General features: G+C 38.2%; 1 protein-coding gene across 2 annotated transcripts in view; it reads right to left on the reverse strand.

Annotated features, from left to right (window-relative positions):
* ADGRA1 (adhesion G protein-coupled receptor A1) overlaps positions 1-23,604 on the reverse strand; it is a 324,929-nt gene that overhangs the window by 209,618 nt on the left and 91,707 nt on the right. For both annotated transcript variants that reach the window (XM_032232081.1, XM_032232080.1), the window contains exon 6: positions 20,872-21,035. In XM_032232081.1, the coding sequence (XP_032087972.1) occupies positions 20,872-21,035 (164 nt within the window). The remainder of the gene's footprint in view (positions 1-20,871; positions 21,036-23,604) is intronic.

Below are 23,604 nucleotides of genomic sequence, written 5' to 3' on the forward strand. Positions count from 1 at the left end.
TTGGACCAGTGGGGAGGAGACAAGGGAGAGTAAGCCGGAAGCCAGCAGTGAGTTGTTCCTGGATGCCCGGTACTGAAGAGCTAATAGGCGTCAGGAACAGTTGCGCAGTTACAGGAGGTAACTGCACTCAGCTGGTGGTCATTAGGCTCCTCCCCAGACTATAAAAAGGCTACTTGTGCACATGCCCCTCTTTGCAGAAGTCAACGCAGGACCGAATGTTGGAGAACATTGTTATGAGCTTGGCAGGCTGGATTGCTGCCAAGCCTTATCTGTGTTTATTGCTGCCCAAGCTTGTCTGTGCTGGTTTGCTGCCAAGGACCTGTCTGTCTGTTAATTAAATGCCGTAACTTATCTTTGGCTCGGAGTGTGTGTTGGTGTGGGACGAGGCGGGGTTAGAACACTTCCCTACTTTATAAATCACCTTTACTGTGGAACTGGTGGGCGGTTAGAAAATTTTACTACTAACAGAGATACAGAGTGGGTGGTAGGTATAAGAAGGTTGACTATCCCTGGTGTAGGAAATAGTGTGCAAGAAAAAGATGGCCATACAGTACGAGGTCATAATGGTGCAAATCCCTGGGATCACCGACAAATTGTTGAAGGCTGCAGGCGTGCTGTGTGGCTAAAACCCCAAATGAAAGCATTTATACTGGATAATTAGTTATGGCCCATATATTATCCAGGGATGCCCAAAAATCCAAAGATAAGAAGTCTTTGTCCAACTATGTTTTTCACAGTGTGCTTGCTTTTATAATACATAACTGATTATAAATCTTTTACAGACTGAAAGGCAATAAAAGAAATATTCACCTTCAGTCTTATTAGCCATAGTGTTTCAAAGATTGTCATAGGTCCCCTTTTCTAGCTTATTCCATGTGTAGAAAACGAATGGCAATGCGTTTAAGGGATAAAGAGTAAGGGATTACATCTCAAGGATTTGCTTCATGAGTGAACTAGTACAGTTTGGAAGAAATTCCACTCTTATATCTAGATTCATGCAGTGCTGATTGGGGCATCTACTTACAATATAATCACCCATGAAAACACACACACACACACACTGAATGACTGCTAAAACAGACCATGCTCTCAGCATAATAATTGTTTCCTATGGTAAAATGATCAGCAAATTCCAATTAGAGAATATGCATATTTTATTGTCCTATCATTTAAAAATGACACATACCCATTGCTACAGTAATTGTTCTCCCCAGTAAGGAGAATTATAAAAGAAATTGTTATTAAAAGCAACCTATAACACCTACCAGGGGCTACCTGGGGATTTAGCTGGCTGTCAGGAAAGAGCTAGGATGCTGTCAAGTACTTGAGCCTCATATATGACAACTGAAACATCATTCAGCGCAAGGATTTACCCTATCTCTGTATTTTTCCACCTCACTTAGAAGTGCAAAGCCCTGAGCATAGATTAGCCACTGCCCTTGACACTGCCAGCTTCTGAAGTCCCATGAAAACATTGCAATTATATTTTATAAGACTATAAAAAGAAAATGCACTGACATGAAAGACAGCGTTTGGGATAATAATTATCCTCACCGAAAAAGTAAAAACAATTGATTTGAATGTAATTCCAATGGGAAAATGCAATAAAAAACAATTTGATAGAGCAATATTCAGGGAGATGACACTTAAAAGATTTCAAATGGACAGATTAGCAAATGCTTATCATATTTTCTTAGGCTGCTCACAGGGTTCTTATAGACCCATTCAATACTAGCTCAGATTCCTACGCACTACAATCTTCTAATTTCCCCGAAGGTTGCTCTCCTTGCTGATCACCACTTGCAACCTAGCTGTAATATTCTGCATCGTATTTATGACTATTGACTAGACATGCCTCAAAGGTAGTGCCGAAGAGAGGGCATTATGATCATCTAAATGAGATAATTATTGAAAGCATGTATCCTTTCTCCAAATCTTCCATCCTCAGGAATGCTAATAACCGGAACATTATTGAAAAAATAAAGCCATTCCTGATAAGAGAAAGTTCCCGAGCGTCTAGAATAAGTCACTGAAAATCTCCAAATTGAAGATTTGAAGTTTTAGAAGAAAATCAACTGCATTCAGGCTGGCCTGAAACCCGGTCCCAGATTAGACTCCTTGATGACCATCAAAATTTTGCCTAAATTGAGGGAGCCCCCCCCCCCCCACACACACACCTCTTTTGGTAATTGGTTTCAGTACTGAATTCTTCCAATGTTAGGAAGTTGTAACACCTGATCAACATTTCAGGATTTTATCAGCATTGTTGATGTTAGTTTAAAAACAAAGACTGGGAGGTGATTAGCATCAGTTTCAGTTTCAGTTTCAGTTTTGGTTTATTTGTATGCCGCCCTTCTCCAGGAGGGACTCAGGGCTGCGAACAACTCAAAGGGGAAAGGGAACATAAACAACAGTACACATCAGCCCAAGGATTAAACATAATCCATAATCACTGTCTTAATGACTATCTTAAAAAGCAAAGGATCGGAAATAGAGGCCTGGGAATCTCCAAAGCCAGCAGTGATGCATTAATCTCTCTGTATTCTTTCCAGGAATGTTCAGACAAATGAAAGGAAAGCTACTGCCTAAAATGCATCACAGTGCAATATAGTTATAGTAAAGATAGTTAACCTATGGTTCTTTAGCTGCAGGTGAACTGTAACTCCCAACTTCTTTTATTATTGGCTAGTTTCAGGAAGATGAAGTTAAGTAGCACCTGAAAAGCTATATACATTGTCTACTAGTGTCTATGAGGTTTCAGTGGAAATGGTGAAGAAATCCAACCTTGTGATTTATATGCTAGTTGTGTTTTGTAATAATATAATAAAACAACATATAAGACGGGGGGAAATCCAGACCCTACTGAAAAGGCAAAAAAAACAAAACGGAAACGGTCTACGTAATTTGATGCTCACTCTTGAGCCTTTTCACAATATTATTTTTTGTACTTTTTGCATATTTTTAATGGTCTGTTTATATCTGTCACATCACATGACACAGTCAGTCATAAAATGATAGGTGATAGACAGACAGACAGACAGAGAGAGAAAGAGAGAGAGATTTAAAACCATCATTCTAGTTCTTTAGCATCCCAAAAATTTTAAAATAAATGATGCCAATAGAAAAAAACATAGAAATAACAGCATCCCAAAATAGAAGATTAGAAATTGAAAATTATATGGTTTTTATAGAAATTTGTTTGTAGGTTACTTACTGGTTTTTCCCGAATTAGTATGTGAATTGGAATGGAAGTTATCCTTCAATATTTCTACACTGCTAAAAAGCATCAAAAAAGCGGCCCATAATATAGGAAAAGCATAGCTCAACATATGTATATTAGTATACAAGCTGAATGCTAACGTGTAGACTAAACAGAAAAGTGTAGCAGCAAATTGTAGAAAAGAGTTTTAACATAGGACTAAGAAAAAACTGACATTAATTAACTCTAGAAAAACATAATATTTTTTCTGTAACAGGGAACAGATTGTATAGTAGACTTAGCAGCCCGAATCCAGTTAGCAATTCTAAATAAATTGTACTCTAAATGCCACTATGTTCTTCTAATAAAAGAAGAGGCGGTGGGGAATCTCAGGCTAAGGAGAATGAAAAACACAATGTTTTAATTTATTTCTTTAGTTTATGGCATTTCATGCATGGACTAGCAGTATATATTAACATTTCATCTGGATTAGTAAAACACAACCAAATATAAATGTTAAAAAGATCTATGTCCAAATATCAATGTCTAGGCCTTCTAACCATTAAAATGTAGCATCAGATTAAATATATATATATATCAAGACAGGTATATGTTCTTAGCTTACAGCTGGTCATGATGAGAGCTACAGTTTGACATGGGACCCCGCAATAAGATGGGAAGATATGCCCCATTTATATGGAAAGTCCTGGCAGATGCTGTGTAAGGTGTGAATCCTATTCAGGATTGTCCATTGTTTTGTTTTTTTTATAGAAAAGTTTTTATTTTTTAGACAAACATAAAACAAACAGACATAAACACACACAAAATAAAAATCCTTCTCCAATTACTTACAGTGTGTCGATTGGTTACAAAACCTTTGTGCTTTCTCACAATAGTCTTCACTTGCAATTTACGTAAAAACTCATATCATCATTCTAATATATATGTATACGATTGTTATGGTTATTAAAAAATTCATTTGACTATAGCTATTATTACATCCTTTTTATCTAATATATTCTAAATTTAAGAGAAATTATATTATGGCATTTACATCATCCTGAAATCATCCAGTAGTATCACATCTTTATATTCTTTTTAGCAATAGCAATAGCAGTAGACTTATATACCGCTTCATAGGCCTTTCAGGCCTCTCTAAGCGGTTTACAGAGAGTCAGCATATTGCCCCCAACAATCTGGGTCCTCATTTTACCCACCTCGGAAGGATGGAAGGCTGAGTCAACCCTGAGCCGGTGAGATTTGAACCGCTGACCTGCTGATCTAGCAGTAGCCTGCAGTGCTGCATTTAACCACTGCGCCACCTTGGCTCATATTCTATTCTATATAGAATTATTTATCTTATAACAAAGCTTTTAAACATCCTCTCCATGGTCCTCATAGATAGATAGATAGATAGATAGATAGATAGATAGATAGATAGATAGATAGATAGATAGATAGAGAGATAGAGAGATAGAGAGATAGAGAGATAGAGATAGAGATAGAGATAGAGATAGATAGAGAGAGAGAGAGAGAGAGAGAGAGAGAGAGAGAGAGAGAGAGAGAGAGAGAGAGATATATATATATATATATATATATATATATATATATATATATATATATATATAGAGAGAGAGAGAGAGAGAGAGAGAGATAGATAGATGTTTTCTGAGGTTTTCGCAGGTGTTACTTTCTCAATTTTATAAAGCAGTTTTTCAATTAAAAAAGCTTAGGAAAAATTATTGCAAAGAATGTATATATCAGGGATACTGTATGTAAGAGTGAAGTGGCAAATGTCTGCAATATTAATTGTGAACACAGAAATAAATAGTAATTGTCATGTGTACTTGAAACAAAGCACTGAAAAATGCAAACATTTAGTCAACCTGTTCCTGAAAATCAAACAGAAAATGTTTTACAGAACTATGATTATAGGAAGCAGATTAATCAGGCCCCAGAATACTGTAATCAAATGTAAACATGAAGACATAAAATGGCATGTGACTTTGTCCACAGTAACTCACAGTTACAGTTCAGAATTTATACAAGTGTCATATAGCATAATTTTATGGGTCATGCCAGAAAAATAAAGCATTTATATGCTGCCCTTCCTGCCACTCCTGAATAAATCTCTAGAGTGGTGCTTTAATTTGATTACTTTGATGTGTCTAAGCAACCTATTTTCTTTTTTATTATAGTAATCTTTATAACCCTCCCCTCCAAACCAGAGATTATGATTAGCACACCAACATTGTACTAAAATAACTTCTACATGGTAAAATATTCTATAGCTTTCACTTATGATAATAAATAGAGACCTGAACTTTGTCTGGTTTGAATAAAACATTAGTGATAATCAGTAAAACATGAGCATCATACATCAATTCTTCAATCAGCAAATAAACAAAGATGATTTGATTGAAAATCAAGGAAATGTAGAAATTTGTTATTTGGTTACGTTTTTGCCTCAGTACACAACTCGCACTTCACAATGACTTCTGGAGGGACTAAGAAAAGTGATTAGTACATTAAAATTCACCTTCATGCACCACCACTAACAATTCCTTTAAATTCCTTTAAAATACAAATGTGCTTTTGGGATTATGAAAACCTTCTAAGAAATGTATGCGTACAATGGCGGCGACACATTTATGAATAGTAGTAATAATTCAAAATATGTTTTCCCCATTTAGATTGACTATACAGTATTCCAATTTAAACGCTGAACTATACATAAAAGGAATGACTCCAAAAGAATATGAAATAGTAAATCAACTTCCTGGAAGTTCTGACACAGCTTTATTTTTTTTACAGTTCTTTCAGAATGAAAAGCCTACCTGTTAGAAATAATATTCCATGCGTCAGCCCCTATGTGCTAATTTCACTCATGACTTGTCTGTTAAAATTAGGGTGGTTTTCAGAATTGATGGGCTGGAAAGTCATTCACATAGAAGCAACCAAAAGAGTTCTCCCCCTTTCTTTCATCTTTCCTTACAGCCTGGTATAGCAATTGCTTTCAGAATTGCCTAGTATGAATTCATGGTCTGTGTTCTACGGCTCTGCATGTTTAAAATAATCAAATATGGTTCTGAAGAATAAATAATTTACCACAGCTAGTGTGATGAACAGCTGGTTCTATTTTTATTTTACTGAAAAAAAAGTTAAAATACAAAATTCCAAAAAGATTTTTTTTAAAACAACGAACAAATGTAAGAAAAAAAAACACAAAACAAACATATATCCACATATTGTCCCCCTTAGTTGAATACATTACTACAATATTACTTTTCCACCGCTTGCAAAACAGGCCTCCCAGACTACCAAATCTATTGGAAAATAATTAACTCGTCATTTAGATACAATGCAATGTAAAATAGTCAACAAGAGCGATTTTAAAAAGGCAAGATTTAAGTTTCGAAACCCTCTGTTAGCAAACTTTTATTGTAAACAACTCATAAAAAGTTTACTGGCATCCAACTTATCTCAAATTGTCCCCAAGAGTTAACAGTATTTCATCCTGGATCAAATATCCATTTTTGGATATTTAAGGGTTGGGAAGATAATTTATTTTGAAAAAATTCCCAAGATACAAAAATAAAACATGCAGGCCTATATGGAAGTTCTTCTCTATGTCTATGTTTATTATACCATATTTTATTTCTATTACTATTTATGCTATGTTCTCTGTATATTCCACTACATTCTAATATATTACTATATTATTATTATTTGTGCTGTATATTATACCATTTCTACTACAAGTATACTATTACTTTTGCTACTATGATATTCTATTCTTAGCATACTACAGAATTCCAATCTTTAAAGACCCTGCTGGTCTGTCTTTAAATCCTCTCTCTGGGATTTCTTCTATTGTTTTTCTTATTTATTAATGTGCAGCAGATAAAGCACTGGGACCTTCCCAACAGTCGTGCTTGCTTTGGCTTTGCTGTGCCTCCTCTGAACCTTTCAGTCCCCGTATAGAAAACACATTTTATTTCTGTTAGCTGCTGCTGCTGCCGTTGCCTTTCCAAAACCCAGATTATCTCCTCCCTCACCTGTTTCAAGGTTGCAGCTTTTATAACAATTCTGCCATGTTGCTGCAGGGTAATAGGTTTAAATAGGAGAAGAAAAAGGCAGCACAAATCCCCGTATTTAGATCCAGGAAGAAAGCCTTCTTTGCCATCACTCCCACCCTTTGTAATATCCTCCCGCAAAGGTCAGGTGCGCTCCCACTCTCCGGGCCTTTCAAAAGAGTTGGAAGACCTGGCTATGCTGACTCACGTGGGGTTCGCGGAGAAGCACACACACAATCTTGGGCTTGGTTAGTGCCTTGACGGTCTTTCCCCACTCTCTCGGCCTTCCGAAAGTCTACTAAGACCTGGCTATTCCGGCAGGCCTGGGGCTCTTGACCTCTTGAATGAGGTCCAGCCCCACTAAGGTTGAGTGCATGTTGTGTCTTTTAACTTGCCTTGTCTTTCTATTTTAAATTTTTTAGTATTTTTTTTAATTGTTTTTATGTAAGCCGCCCGGAGTCCTTCGGGATTGGGCGGCATATAAATTTATTAAACTTTGAACTTTCCACCTGACATTTTAACAATTGATTTATTTTATCCTCGTTTTAACTGTCTCTTTTTAAAAAGAGGGAGTATTTTTACGTAGTTTTCATATTTTTAATTGTACACAAGAATTACTCTGAGACCGAGAAGGCTGGTCTCTAAATGTGATAAAACAAACAAATAAACCCCAAATAATGTTAATTTTCCACCCAAGGTTGCCAAATTCATTAAGGTGGTGAAATGCTTTGGAGAGTTACCCATGAGAAAGGTCATCATACAGATAGTAGCCTCTCCTTCCACACCAGTGTTTAAAACCCTGATGCTTTAGACGAAGCCACAGTACTGAATATTATCTATGAAAAATAGAAAAATAACAGAAAAACCCAATGAGTCTCTGAAGTGTTTGGCAGCCGCCTGCTTCAATCTCCTGATTCACCAATGTGCTTTGACTGAAGCATTGACAATTCAAACCATTTCTTGTGAATTTCTGCTCCGTTCTGGTAGTGGGGAGGGGGGGGGAGAAAGAGAGTAATACCTTTGAGGTAAACTTCTACTAGATCAAAAGAAGGTGCTGTATTTAAATAATTTCTAATTAGTATTTCTAAAAGGTTTGAATTCTTGCTGCTTATCTGTACAGAGAAGTGTAGATGATTAAATTTAGTCTCAAGGAGCTTCCAAATTAAGAAAAAAAACTTCTATAAATAATATTTAGCCCTGTTGCCTTTTTCTGGCTTCATCTGGAAAGCCAATACTCTACTAGATCACTGCGAAGTGAAAAGGAACTAACTTCTAGATAGTTTAATTCTGGCAATGATTTTATGAATAAAAAGTGCTATACATTTATTTTAATAATGATCATTTTGTATTTATTGTATGCACTTTTTCATCTAAGCATTTTTCCTTGTTAAGTGGGCAAAAGAGCGCAATGAAACACACAAATCATAATTAAGTGAAGATAATCTTGTAAGAAGTCTGTAAAAAACATAATTAAAGATACTGTCGCCACCTTTTGTGCATAGAACATTACGTTCAAACCTAAAGAAGCAGGAAAAATCACGTATATACTGTAGTACAATGTCATTGCAATTTCTTAACGAAGTATTTTAGTTTTAAATCTGTTAGCGTTATGGTTGACTGGTATGGCATAAACTCCATTCTTTTTTATGAATATTCTTGTTCTATTCATTCACTGCATGCTTCCTGTCCACGGAGTAATATTAGTGCTGTGGTATTTTTGTCATTTCCTTCTTTTTGAGAGCTGTTTTCCAAAGCAATAGTTGTGAGGATCACAAGGGGATTTGAACCCTTGTTTATAAAGATGTCCGGGGATTAAGATTCAACTGAATTCCTAGGACTGGTAGGATGGGACCATGTTGTAACGTATTTATTTTACATTACAGTGCAGGTTTGTCTGCACAGTCATTGGCATACACTCTCACTGGTGGCCACTGGTGACTTCCCAGGAGCCGTCTTGTATTTCTCTCATTTTATGAAAACTTACATCTGTGTTTTTTCCCTCTAGGGCTGAGCATCCATCGGTTGCAGCTGTCATCCTGATGTTATCTAAGTGTAAGATGGTTCTACCAATTATTCAAAAAACACAGCTAGGCTTAAATTAGTAATGATAAACCGGAATATTTATGAACAGAATCAAATTATACGCCTTGCCAAAGACCTGAAGATAATGTAAGAAATCACTGGCGGAAGTGAAATAAAATAATGTCAAATATAAGCTTTTAGAAATGTGGAATACTTCAGGTTTCTACGTTCCACAGTCTCCCAGGATTTGAAATGTACAACTAACATTACAACCGTCACTTTAAAAAAAGCACAACAAAGAATATCCTCCTTTTGTCAACTTAGAAAGTTAAGACTGCCCCAAGAGCTATTGATACCATTCTACGGAGGAATTATTGACTCTGTCATCTGCACTTTGAGAAAATAGGACAGGTACAGCGGATTCCAACAGATAGTTAGAATTGCAGAAAAGAACAACTGCAACCCGCCTGCCTTCCACTGAAGACCTGAATATCGCCTCGGTCAGAAGAAGGGCTGAGAAAATACTATCTACAGACCCCTCACACCCTGGACATACTCTCTTCCAACTCCTCCCCTCAGGACGCTACTACAGAACATTGCATGCCAAACCATCCAGACAGTTTTTCCCCTTGTGCCATTGCTCTGCTGAACACCTAATCTCCACAATATTGTTTTATGTCTATTTACTCAAATTATTATCCTTTTCAGCTTCTTTACTACCGGTACTTGGTCTTACTGATATTATATTATAATTATTATTACTCTGTTACTTTGCAGGTACATTGAAAGCTTCTGCACCAGAGACCAATTCCGTCTATGTCTAAGCCACACTTGGCCAAATAAAGTATTCTATTCTATTCTATTCTATTCTATTCTATTCTATTCTTCCTATGATGTTATAATTTTCTTTAAAAGCACAGCCAGTGCTTCTTGCAAACTTTATGAGTGGCATAAACTGTTACATATGTTAATATCAGTAACATAGCAATAGCCATAGCAGTTAGACTTACCGTATTTATCGGCGTATAACACGCAGTTTTAAAACTAAAATTGCAAGCTTAAACCCTGCCTGCGTGTTATACGCCGATACTGCGTGTTATACGCCGATAAATACGGGTCCAACGCCGGGTCCACTGTTCCCTCTAAGGTGGCAAGAAACCCCCGCGCAGAGGTTTCTTTCAAAGCAAACGTGGGGAAGTCCTTTGCAGGCAGCTAGAACTGGCTGCCTGCAAAGGACCTTCCCAAACTTGTTTCAGCGGCAGCTCTCAGCCTGGCGGCAGCGTCACACAGACTGTGGAAGGAGGGGGAGGAGGAGGGAACCAAAGAGAGCTTTTACCGAGTCTGCGCCCCACAGCCAGGACCGTCCTGGCGCCTCCAGCCGCGTTTCTTCCTGCAAAGCCCTTCGGGCAACCCGAGAGTTCCGCTTGACGCCAGAAGGGCTTTGCAGGAAGAAACGCCGCGTTTTCTGGGAATTCTGGGAGTTGAAGTCCAGACATCTTCAAGTTGACAAGGTTGAGAAACACTGCACTAGATTGCCGCAACTACAACTCTCAGAATTCCCAGTCAGTCTCGAAAATAGAACCAACTTCATAACACGTTATTCTATATTGTTAATTGTGATCCAAAGTCTTAGGTTTAGTGACGGTTCAGAAAAGGTGTTTCATTGGCTTGCCTAGAAGAGACCCCGCTGGCCGCTGAAACAATTGTGGCAGAGATTTCGCCATTGAGAAGACTTAAGTTGAAAGCCGGGCGAATTCATTGAAAAAGGCCGAAGCGGGAAAAGCGGCGCTTCCAAAAGGCGAGGGGAGAAAACCTTGTTCTCTAGGCAACTAGGAAGACTCGGGTCAAAACTCGCGAGAATTACCCAACCACTCGATCTCCAGTATAGTACTCTCTGGTCTGAGAATAATCAGAACGGGTGGGCGGGGAGTCACAGACGGAACTACATTTCCCAGCGGCCTCTTGAAAAAATAGCCTCCCGCTTTTTCCGAGCGCATTCGCGTTCCCTACGGCGCGGCGGTTGAACCTGGGCCGCTCTGGGAAAGCGGTCGCGATGGCTGGCTGCAATGTTAATGCGGCTTCTCCCCCAATCGAGTTGACTCCGCTTATCCGGAAACTTCGTAAGTGGTTGGTTTGTCTGCACCGATAGCCCGTGTGCCTACTCAGAGGCTGGGGTTTTTTTGTTTTTTGTTTTGCTTTTGGATTCCTAAAAGTTGATAATGGCTTTGCTTTGGGGATGAAAAAAAGTAACCCCAAACCACTGCTTAACTGCACAAAACATCCCAAACCAGGATTCTCAGGATGTACAAACCCCAGTGTGAATCTGTTTATTGCACGCAGAAAAGTAGCATATTCCGCCCCTATTTCTCTACTTTTGGTTTTGAGTTTGGTAGATTCTCAATACGACCCCTTTTCAAAGTCGCATCTATTTTTATACGTATTGATTGATTGGTGACTGTGTCATCCCATCAGTGTCAACTCTTAACGATCACGCATAATAAATAAATGTTCTTCACAATCTATACAAAGGGAATACCAAAAAGAGGAAAAATTGATAAAGAGGGTAGGTATGTTAACATTGTTGCAGCAGAACTGCACAAAACTGGCTAGAATGTAGTAAAAGGAGATGGAGTGGAAAACTAAAAAGGAATATTGACACCGTCAGGAAATGGAAAGAATGCAAGTGACAAAAACAGTAATAGAAGCTTTTAACAATAAAGATTATTATTCCTGATATTAAAAGAAGAAGAAAAATGCTTAGAAGAATAGATTATATGAGATCATGATTGAAAGATAATGAACAGTCACATGCCTTGTCCTCCCTAAGAAAGTATCCTAAATTTTCAGTGTGCTGTTTTAACAAAATCAATTCACTGGCTAATTTTGAATATGTGTGTGGTATCACATGTACAAGAATATAGATATGAGGAGGCACAGTCTCTAATAATCCAACATAGATACAGAAGCTCATTGGGTAATTTTGGACCAATCACTCTCTCTCAGCCCTAGACTAGGAAGTTAAAAACATCTGCCTGTCACCTGCACTGTGCTAAATTATGGTCTGTAATGTACAGGGAAGAAATTGTTTACTCCGCCGCAGATTGTTTGGAATTTATAAAATGTGTGTGTGTGTGTGTGTGTGTGTGTGTGTGTATATATATATATATATATATATATATATATATATATATATATATATATATATATATATATATGTATGTAAAAAATAACTCTTTTTTTGCAATATTTCCCCCCTTTTTAAAAAAATAAACAGGTCACGAGCTGTGTGAAATTAGAGAAAGAGCGCTTAAGAATATTTTATCTAAATTAAACCATAATTTGATTACGTATGACGATTTGGTTCAAGAAAAGCTACTATTTATCAGTCTTTTAGAATGGTTCAACTTTCCTGTAGTACCAATGAAGTCATTTATTTTTAATGAAAAAAATTTTTACTCAAATTTTTGTGTTAAAATGGGGGATGCGTGTTATACGCCGGTGCGTGTTATACGCCGATAAATACGGTATATACCGCTTCATAGGGCTTTCAGCCCTCTCTAAGCGGTTTACAGAGTCAGCATATCGCCCCCAACAATCCGGGTCCTCATTTTACCCACCTCGGAAGGATGGAAGGCTGAGTCAACCCTGAGCCGGTGAGATTTGAACCGCTGAACTGCAGAACTGCAGTCAGCTGAAGTAGCCTGCAGTGCTGCATTTAACCACTGCGCCACCTCGGCTCTCTTTCAACATAAATAACGTAACATAAATATTAAGTGACAAGATTCCTCCACTCCACAGACCAAATCGGCTCAAGTCTAATTAATCTATCCGTCTCGCCCACACGCCAAAGCCCTGGTTCTGTTATGGAGCCATTGATGCTCTTCTACCAGGTCCTGAACCAGATCCCGGGGACCATACTTCCCATTCAGCCCTGTCAAGGGGAGGGATATGAAAATTAAATTTAACAACTCAAGATCACCCCCCCCCCTCCAAAAAAAAAGACAGTAAGGATAGTCAATGTTCAGTTCAAGAGACAGAATAACCGTGGAAATGCCATAAATCGAAAGGAGGAAGTCTACTCTGCAGCTTAAACAAGAGTCAGAAGAAATTTCATAAAGTCTGGTGAGCAAGCCGGGCATCAATCTAAGCGCACAGATACCGGATATAACTATAAACAATGTTGTTTCCAGCATTAAAACCATAAACCACTTTTATGTCAAAGAAGGAAGGATTCCACCCAGACTCAGCCAGTTCTTATGAATGTATCCCTGCACACTTATGGCTTTGCACCATTCTGTTTCTATCACTCAGAGGCAACACAATTCTCATCATCTTGTGGTGTCAGGATCAGATGTCTGACCAGCAGATTTTAAATAAATAAATCTCTGGTTCCCATTCAGGTCTGATCTTTCAGTTGCAGAATTACCTGGGTCTGTTCTCCTCATCTCATTTGCTCTCTCCCCTGAGAATGCCTAACAGAAGGGGCCATGGCATATGCCTACCAATATGGGGAATGTGCCCGTTTTCAATCATTAACTTCCCAGCCTAGGGAGTCTTTCGCAAGACTTTAAAATAGTCTCCATTGCTATTAGTAAAGCTTTTTAAAAAGTCACACTCCCACAAGAGAGGCAACAGAAGAAGGCTCTCTTGCCTAAGGTACAGCAGAATCTCCCTTCTCTGACAAGATAATTTCCCAAATTTATGCCTGCACACATTGCAAGCAAGCTTTAAAATAGATTGAATTGCCTAATTTTAATACGTACATGATTATTTGCTCTTTTTTTCCTGCTTTTTGATACAAGTGTGATATTGAGCACCAAGCCTGAATTATCACATATGTACCACACAAGGCTTTTGTTTTTTTGTATGGAATAACTTCTTAGAATCTCAAACAACTGCAGATGGTTTTGGTGATCCTGAATAAAAAATAAATAAAAATTCACTATTGAGATTTACACCTATGGTGCTTCTTTGGCTGTAAGACACTGTTAAACATAGCAGAGATAAAAGACAAATGTGATGATGGCATATTTTGATGGCTTCTTTTGTTCTGGAAAGTCTCATGTAAATATATGGCTAAAGAGTTTTTAAGACCGTCCCCCACTGCTGAATTTTAACACTATCCACTTATTCTTACATCAGCAGAAAAAAAGGGACTGAAGTGAAATGTGTTTTCCTATTCCTGATTCCTACTTTCTTCTGCAGTCACCTAAGGCTTCAAAAGCCATAGATTTTACTCACCCGAAGGCTGAACTTGGATAATGTCAAGATAAAAGGGGAAAGCTTAAAATTTATACAGCTTAGGGCAGCTGAATCCTGTCTCACTCACAGGCTGGAGGAAGGATGAAGGGAGTGTCAGGAGGCCAGAACAGAAAAATAAAAAGATGTTAGGGTAGGTTTGTTCTCAAAATCAGATTTTGATTCAGATATGGCTATAAATCTCTACTATTCAGAAATTCATTTCCATATTCAGTAACAAGATAACAGCAAAAAAGAGTGTCTGATTTAATACCATTAATTGCTTTAGTGCAGATAAGAAAGAACATGACAACATGGAGTTACAGCATTGGAAGAGACCTTCGAGATCTTATACTCCAACCCTCTCCTTATACCGTTTTCTTGTCCATGTTTTAGACTTTTTCTCTCCATGAACTGCATTTTATTGGATAGAGCCGCATTGTTCAAAACCCTTTTGAATCTTGAGTCCATGTTGCACTAGCTATCCCCTTCAGCTTGGCGTCTGCAAATTCTATTCCCTCATCTAGATCATTTATGACAACGTTAACGAATATTAGGATTTAAGGTACCCCACTGTGTGCTTCCCTCGATGTACATGTAAATGTTCTCCACTGAGAAGCATACGCTGAGTATGGTTGGTAAGCCAATTGCAAATCCATCTGGTGATGGTACTGCCTATTCCACATTTTTCTATTATAGGAAGTTATCACCCAGCCCTCTCCCAGAAAAAATGAAATATCCTAGGAAATATTGAAAAGGCAGAATATTTCTCTGGATGTGAAAAGAAAGAAACATGTTTTAAAAGACAGAATAGCTTCCCGCAGTTTCCTGCCCATCCCCACTTTGTTAATGGGCCATTAAGAAGGCCAAGCTAGTCCACTTTACATAATAAAGACTTCTCCACTTCAGCTACAGGAAAGCATGATAATATTGTCCCCAACTGACCACATGGCATCTGAGAACTCAGCCAAACCTGGATTCAAAACACAGCCTAGAGAGTAGCCCCCTGCATGGCCCCATGGGAGTCTGACAACCAATCAGAATACATTTCTTACACAGGAACAGGAAACAGAGAGGTGGGACTGAACAGGTTATAAAAAGCCTAGCAAGCCCCTTCCTCAGCCCTTCTCTTCTTCTCCACCAACATTGAAGCATGTGATCCCCTTTTCTGTTCAGGATTCTTGCAAGCCATGTGTTCCTGTCCACCATTAAAACCATCTTTCCAAGCAGCCTCCATGTCTCCAGTGTCTTTTCCCCCACTTGGAGCCGAACCCAGAAGGACGTTTCTTTCATCACTATCTTACCAAGAAGTAGGCTGTGGTCTACTTTGCCAAACGCCTTATTAAGTTCTAAAGAAGCTATGTCCACACCATTTCCCTAAGCCACTAATTTAGTCACTTTGTCAAAGAAGGCAAGGAGCTTTGCCTAGCAGGATCTGTTTTTAACAAACACATCATGCCTTCTAGTATTCTAGCAATGCTCATTTCTAAGTGCTCACAAATCTGCTGAGCTAATCTGTTGATTATCTTTTCCAGAATTTTCACGGGTATCGATGTCAGGTTGATTGGTGTGTAGTATCCTGGATCCACTTTTTTTCCCCTTTTGGAAATTGGAATGACATTGTCTCTTTTCCAGTCCTCTGGTAGCTTCCCTATTCTCCAGGAGCTCTGAAAGAATTTGCTCAGTGGTTCTGAGATCATATCTGCCAGCTCCTTCGGAATCCTAAGAGGTAATCCATCTGGTCCTGGCAATTTGAACTCATCTAGTGTGGAGAAGTATTTTCTTGTCCTGAACTTAAAATATCAAGCCCCAGGCATATGGACCCTTAGTTTAAGTCTTAAGATTTTCTTCTTCTGCCCTTACAAGTGAATGGATATTTGGATGTTACCCCAGGTCTCCGATTTTTTGGGGAGAAGGGGGCTGTTCAGTGTTTATACAATGCTTCCATTTGGCCTGAGCATCACTCTTCCCCACTTTTCTAGTTTAAATCAATGTTAGGTGTAGACCCTTAGTTTCCTTTATGCATCAGAATCCAAGTTTCTCTATGCATTGTTTCCCAAGCTCTCCAAATTGAAGATGGGTGGATTTCACCTCCCAGAATCATTGGGCCAACTTATTAGGAATTCAAATAATAGCTGTAATGTCAGGATAGAGACTAGGAGTCAGCTGTATATATAGCACAACCAAACAAAACTTGCTTAGAAGAAAAATAATAACACCCACAAGAAATTTCATAATAATGAAGACTCAGAAACAGATGAAAGAAAATTCTGTATCTGTGAACTGACAGCAATAGCCTAAATATTTGAGACCTGACTTTAACACGATCACAGTTGCCATAATTGATTTTATAGACTAGTGTATAATTTAGTTTCATTAACCAAATTAACCAGTTTTATGCTATGGAAGTTTAAAAATAAAGCAGCTATTTTAGAATTTGTGGCTGCTCTTAACAATTGCATTAAAAAGTTACTCAATACAGTAGGTCCATAACATCCGTTCATAGCAATTTTGACCAAGTTTTAAAAATGGCTACTGCTGCTTCTGCAGTTCTGTACATCTAGGCACTGATTCTCTAAATGAAAGTCTAGAAAAAGTAGAAAAAACAGAGATCCGGGTGTAGGGAAAGACAGGAAGCTACCTAGCTTTGGAATTTACCTAGGTTTCTACTTTTAGTTAATTTTAATAGCAATTTTATTTTATCCCCAATTCTACCACACTAAAACTCCATTCCTTTTTTGTCTATTTTATGCCTTTCTTTGGTTTTCTAATTGCCATTAAGGCGTAGATTTGTTTTTCTTTCTCCACATTAAAACATCTTCAATGCTCAGCCTTACAGTGCCTACAAAGAGGGCACTTGATGTTCATCATGCCAAACATATGCGTTAAGTTAAATGTCTGACTTTAAAGGGACAGACTAGTTTTCCAAGTACCAAATAATCTAAATGCAATGGCTAACAAAAAATATCATAGAATTCATAAAAATCTAATAACCATGTTATATGTTTATATGTGAATATACTCTGGGAAATATTGTAAATTTGCTTTTATACTGTGAATAAAGTGCACCATGAATCAATTTCTTTAATTGGAGGGTAAAGAATAGGAATTAATAGCAATAGCAATAGCAGTTAGACTTATATACCGCTTCCTAGGGCTTTCAGCCCCCTCTAAGCGGTTTACAGAGTCAGCATATTTTCCCCAACAACAATCCAGGTCCTCATTTCACCCACCTCGGAAGGATGGAAGGCTGAGTCAACCTTTGAGCCGGTGAGATTTGAACCGCCGAACTGCAGATAGCAGTCAGCTGAAGTAGCCTGCAGTGCTGCATTTAACCACTGCGCCACCTCGGCTCTTAAGAATATTTAATTTTTTAAAAATTCAAGAGTGACTTCTGATCAAGATGATACTGAATTATTAGGATTAGCATTATAATCCTTTGGCACTCCCCATAGTATGTTTACCTTGATAATCAACAAATTATTTGTTACTGGCATTAGAAACAGGTGATACTTTGCTTTTATTTTGGAAGAGGGTTTGTTGATTGCCTCCATCCCCAACAGGCAATACTTAAAGCAGGTCAATTTAATTTAATTCATTAAATTTGTTATGGCCGCCCACTTCATTAGACTTTAGAGGCAGAGAAGGATAACGTTATGTCTGTTATTATGATTATGTAAGGGTACTGTAATGTTATTAAACTAACCATTAAGTCTCCATTGTGGAAAATGAAATATCTCTGCCAGAAAATTATTAGCTAGGACTCAGGTTGATTCATCATCTTCCAGGCTTTCCCTTTCGTACAACCACAGCCATTTATTGTGGATTTTCTTAGCTTTGCCATGAGAAATGAACCATTGCAAAAAATATGTACTAATAGAGTAACCTGAATGGGAGAAAATAAATCTCACATAACATTCTCTCCAGATGACACCAACAACTTGCTAGGAAGAGCCGAGGTGGTGCAGTGGTTAGTGTGTAGTACTGCAGGCCACTTCAGCTGACTGTTATCTGCAGTTCAGCGGTTCTAATCTCACCGGCTCAAGGTTGACTCAGCCTTCCATCCTTCCGAGGTGGGTGAAATGAGGACCCAGACTGTGGGGGCGATATGCTGACTCTGTAAGCCGCTTAGAGAGGGCTGAAAGCCCTATGAAGCGGTATAGAAGTCTAACTGCTATTGCTATTGCTATGTAGAAAGTCACTTTCCACCACAAGAAATCTGGCTAATGAGAGAAATCTGCATGGGTAGCTCCCTCCCCCAAACTCCCATTGTCTGATGTCATCTAAAGATCCTTTTTGGCAATGGTGAAAAGTGAAAATCTTCATATTTGTTTAAACGCTCACTAAAATCTTTTGGGAGGATTAAAAGGCCTCTTATGTTTTCCTACTGTATTTGATCCCCACCTCAGGTTGCCAAACATTTTATGTCTAATAAAAACTTTTGCCTGCTCTAAGTAATTGTCCTTGGAATTATAAGAAAATATTTTATATTGACTCTCCCTCTTTGTCCTTAAGGTTTTTTTTTCCCTCTAATAGGTCAATGAGATATACTGTCCCATAACCAGAATGGAACAGCAACCGTGGCTTAAACCCCATGGTTTAAAAGCAGATGTGGATGTCAGTCTTTACTCCCTTCTGTTCCATTGTAACATAATCTTCAGTCTGCATTTTCCTGCTGTCGTATGAAAGCAGTCTCTCCCTCAAGGATTTCTGCCTATTTAGGCTGAAGTCCTTTACTTTGTTTACAGGCTAATCGTAGCATTTTATTATCAACTTCATAGAGAAAGAAAGATGCCTTCAACTGAGCCAGGGCTTATCATTGGTCTAAGTATCTCTACGACTTTTTCTTCATGCCGATTGTTGCCATAACACAGTCATTGTAACTCTGGTCTTAATGTTACACGTTGCTGGTTTGAAACCTAACAAAAACAGGACTTTTGCTTTCTAAGTTTCCTATGTTTAACCATGCTTTCTTTCTTTCTTTCTTTGTTACAGTAAATGCAGTTCCACTATTTTGCCACTTTTATCAGACACCTGGAATAGCAATAGCAGTTAGACTTATATATCGCTTCATAGGGCTTTCAGCCCTCTCTAAGCGGTTTACAGAGTCAGCATATCGCCCCCACAGTCTGGGTCCTCATTTTACCCACCTTGGAAGGATGGAAGGCTGAGTCAACCTTGAGCCTGGTGAGATTTGAACCACTGAACTGCAGATAACAGTCAGCTGAAGTGGCCTGCAGTACTGCACTCTAACCACTGCGCCACCTCGGCTGGAATAGAAAGGTTTCACTCTCAGTTCCCAAATAGCAGACCGAGAGCTGACACTGAAGCCCTTCTGTATCAGGTGAATGAAAACATGAAATCATATATTTGCCTTCTTGAGATCTGCCTGCACCATTAGAAATGCCTTTCTAATGCCTGCACCATTAGAAATTCAGCAAATATTAATAATGGGTTTAGAGTAAAATCCCAAAATATAATATTTTCATTACACTTTAATAGATAAGCCATTAACTTCCATCCCTATTCTCATTTTATTAATACATGAGTTTGATATCCTGCAAGACTAAAATCCATCTCTTCTGGCCTTAAGCTGAAACTAATGCAATACAAGTATTTAGTTTACTATATAGCAAATACCTCAGAAAGTGTTCAATTGGTGCAGATTCCAAAGATAAGCCATTAATTTGCAAGGTAAGGACTTACCTTATGGTAATTATTTTAATGAAAATGGATTTATGCTAATCAGTTATATGATGAATATATAAGACTTCTAGTCTACGTTGCATTCCCATTATTTGGAATTTACCAAGACATCAAAACAAATCTTTATTCTGGTCATCGTCCAGCATAAAACAAGACATCAATATGGAGGATCACTTTCATTTTTTTCTTAAAACTAATTTTATTGGTATGTTATATCTCTAAATATATATTTAAGTATTCTAGATATGTACATACTTTAAATATCATTTTTAGACTTTACAATAATGAAACAGATTATATTTGAATTGCATATCAAGGTATTCAAATATATTATTTCATTATACCTCTTTCCCATCCAAATTGTTTTTATGATCCCAAACTTTTCTTTTAAAAACATTTACCTATGATCTCTTCACTACACAAAAGTTTATATATCACAAGATTTAACAAATATGCCTATGATGTTTATACATTCATATATTGAGGGTGTAAATGTGAGCGTGTGTGCCTGTATTTGAGTATTTACCAACAGCTTTTCCACAGATCTCTACATTTTCTCTTCCTGCAGCATTTTTTTTCAGTACATTTTTATTTCAATTTATGATGCCGAAAAACAAAACTATAACTCACCACATATCAACTGATTTTCTTTCAGATTGCGAAATGATGTTCCTTGTAGACTCCTTGGAAAAGCACAAACGGTTTCCTCTGATATCCGCACTGAGGAATTTGTAGCCCAGGATAAGATCCATTTGAGATTACAATCACAAATGAGGGAATCAGTATAGAAATGCCTGAAAAGAAATCCCATCATACATCAAATTGATTATATCAACCAAGATACAGAAGTTGCAATTGCCTAGTTCTCAGAGTAATTGCTAGTGGGGGTGGGGCTGAAACAGTCTCCACACCTTCAGTAGTTACAGCATAAGCCATATGGGGCATCCATATTCGTGTGTGTGTGTGTGTGTGTGTGTGTGTGTGTGTGTGTGTCTGTACATACATATACATGCATATATATATAAAACATTAAAAAAATGGCTTTCTGCATGGATGGCTTCCAGAGTGAGCCGATAAGACAGAAAAGGGAAGCAGTATGCTCCCTCCCATATTTGGACATACCAGGGGTTGTGACACAATACATACATACATACATACATACATCACACACACACACACACACACACATACACACACACTTATATATATGTCTTTGGTTATTCGGGTTTTCTCCCGCGTAAAATTGGAAATGTCTTGGCGACGTTTCAACGAAGTCTCATTCGTCATCTTCAGGCTTCGTGCTTCCAGGAGCAATGTGAGATCTCGGCTGTTTCTTCCTTTTAACTGCCAGTGGGGGTTTGAGCTGATTGGGTGGGAGCTTGGCTGTGTTCTGATTGGGTGGAGGTGTGTTCTGATTGGTTGGGGGTTTGTGTTTCATGTAAGGATAGGAGGGGTTTAAAGTGGCTAATGGTGCTAATATACTGTATATGGTGCGATGGCTCAGTGGTTAGGACTCTGGATTTGTCAGTTGAAAAGCGAGCAGTATAGGTTCGAGAACCACACAAAGAGGTGAGCTCCCATCCTCGCCCCCACTCGTGCCAACCTAGCAGTTCAATGAAAATGAGTAGTTAAATAGGTCCCATGCCAGTGGGATTCCATGAGGTCATGCTGACCACATGACCATAGAAATGTCTTCAGATGGCATTGACTCAATGCTCTTGAAACGGAGATGAGCATCGCCCCCTAGAGTCGGCAACAACTAGCGGAACAAAATTTGCAGGGACTCCTTCACCTTCACATACTGTTTACACTCTATTTATTTAACAAAAATGTGCTTTTCTCCTTAATGATCACCTGTGAAATGCAAAAGGGGTCAGCTTACATTTTTCTGCTAAGAATTGCAGAGATTTATTTTCTGTGTAATTTTCCTTGGGGTAGGGAAAATAATTTTATATTCACAATCATTTTCTTTTCGGTTAATGTGGTATTTTTCATTTGGGTAACTTTATGTTCCCCTCAAGGTTACATTACATGCATTTCTCTCAGCAATATGCATAGTTTTCACTTTGAATGTTTATGATATGTGCAAATGGGGAGAGGCCTGCTCACTTGATATATTTCCGGTTATCATTAATTTCCCAAGACATACTGTGCTTCTGTTTTCCTATAGAAACAATGCTGCCATCTAGTCGCACTGCTGGTTATTCAGATCTTGGTTTGTTCTCTTAGGCAGCAAGAAGATGATTTACTATTCAGTGTGCATTTCTCAAGTGCTGATGGACGCACTATTACACTTTAGGTTTGATCAATAGAATGAATTTAGTTATTCAGAATAAAATGGATACTTGGAGCTCTTAGCTTGATTATTCTAAATGACGTTACTTTCACTTACCAATGAAGAATAATGCCTTAGACATCATGTTTAATGAACCTATGATTTTAAAAATGGGGTGTATGACACATGATGCGCATCAATATTTCACATCCAGTTTACATCAGAGGTTTATGTCACAAAATATACCGTTTCTACTGAGAAGATCCAGCAGGATCAGCATAAAGCAGGAAACTCCTTGTAGCGGATATGTAGAACTTCAACTGTCATAATCCCAGTGAAAGTGTCTTCTCTATTGACTGAAAAATATGGACATTTCCAGCCAATACAGCTGACCAAAAGGTATGTTTGAAAGACAGCTAGTGAGGCAACCTGCTTATATCTCACTAATAATATATAATTCTTGCCAGTCAAGTGTCAAGCGCTGGGGAAATCAGGAGTGCAAGTGAGTATAAAGATTCATTGCAATGCTTAAGCTCTCTATAGATGCCGAGGTGGCGCAGTGGGTAGAGTGCAGTACTGCAGGCCACTTCAGCTGACTGCTATCTGCAGTTCAGCGGTTCAAATCTAGGGTTGACTCAGCCTTCCATCCTTCCGAGGTGGGTGAAATGAGGACCCAGACTGTGGGGGCGATATGCTGACTCTGTAAACCGCTTAGAGAGGGCTGAAAGCCCTATGAAGCGGTATATAAGTCTAACTGCTATTGCTATTGCTATAAGAATATGAGCAACCAGTGGAGAAAGGAAATGACTGGGAAATAAGAAGGGAATCCAAGGTGGGCTGGACTCAGATCTCTTGCGGGTGCTCAGGGAATCGTGATTTATGATGTATTGACCACTATTTTGGGGTACATGGAGTCTACCTTTGAGTTCTAAGCACCCTCTAACAGCTCAACCCACCTGACAGGTTTGTTATGGGGAAAACAGGAAGAGGAAAGAGTATTAGATACGTTCATCTCCTTTAGTTATTTATGAAATAATAAAGGCATAATAAAAATATCTAATAAACAAATAAATTCAATTTCTAAACAA

The sequence above is a fragment of the Thamnophis elegans genome, chromosome 15 (genome assembly GCF_009769535.1).
Source record: "Thamnophis elegans isolate rThaEle1 chromosome 15, rThaEle1.pri, whole genome shotgun sequence".
Classification (NCBI taxonomy): domain Eukaryota; kingdom Metazoa; phylum Chordata; class Lepidosauria; order Squamata; family Colubridae; genus Thamnophis; species Thamnophis elegans.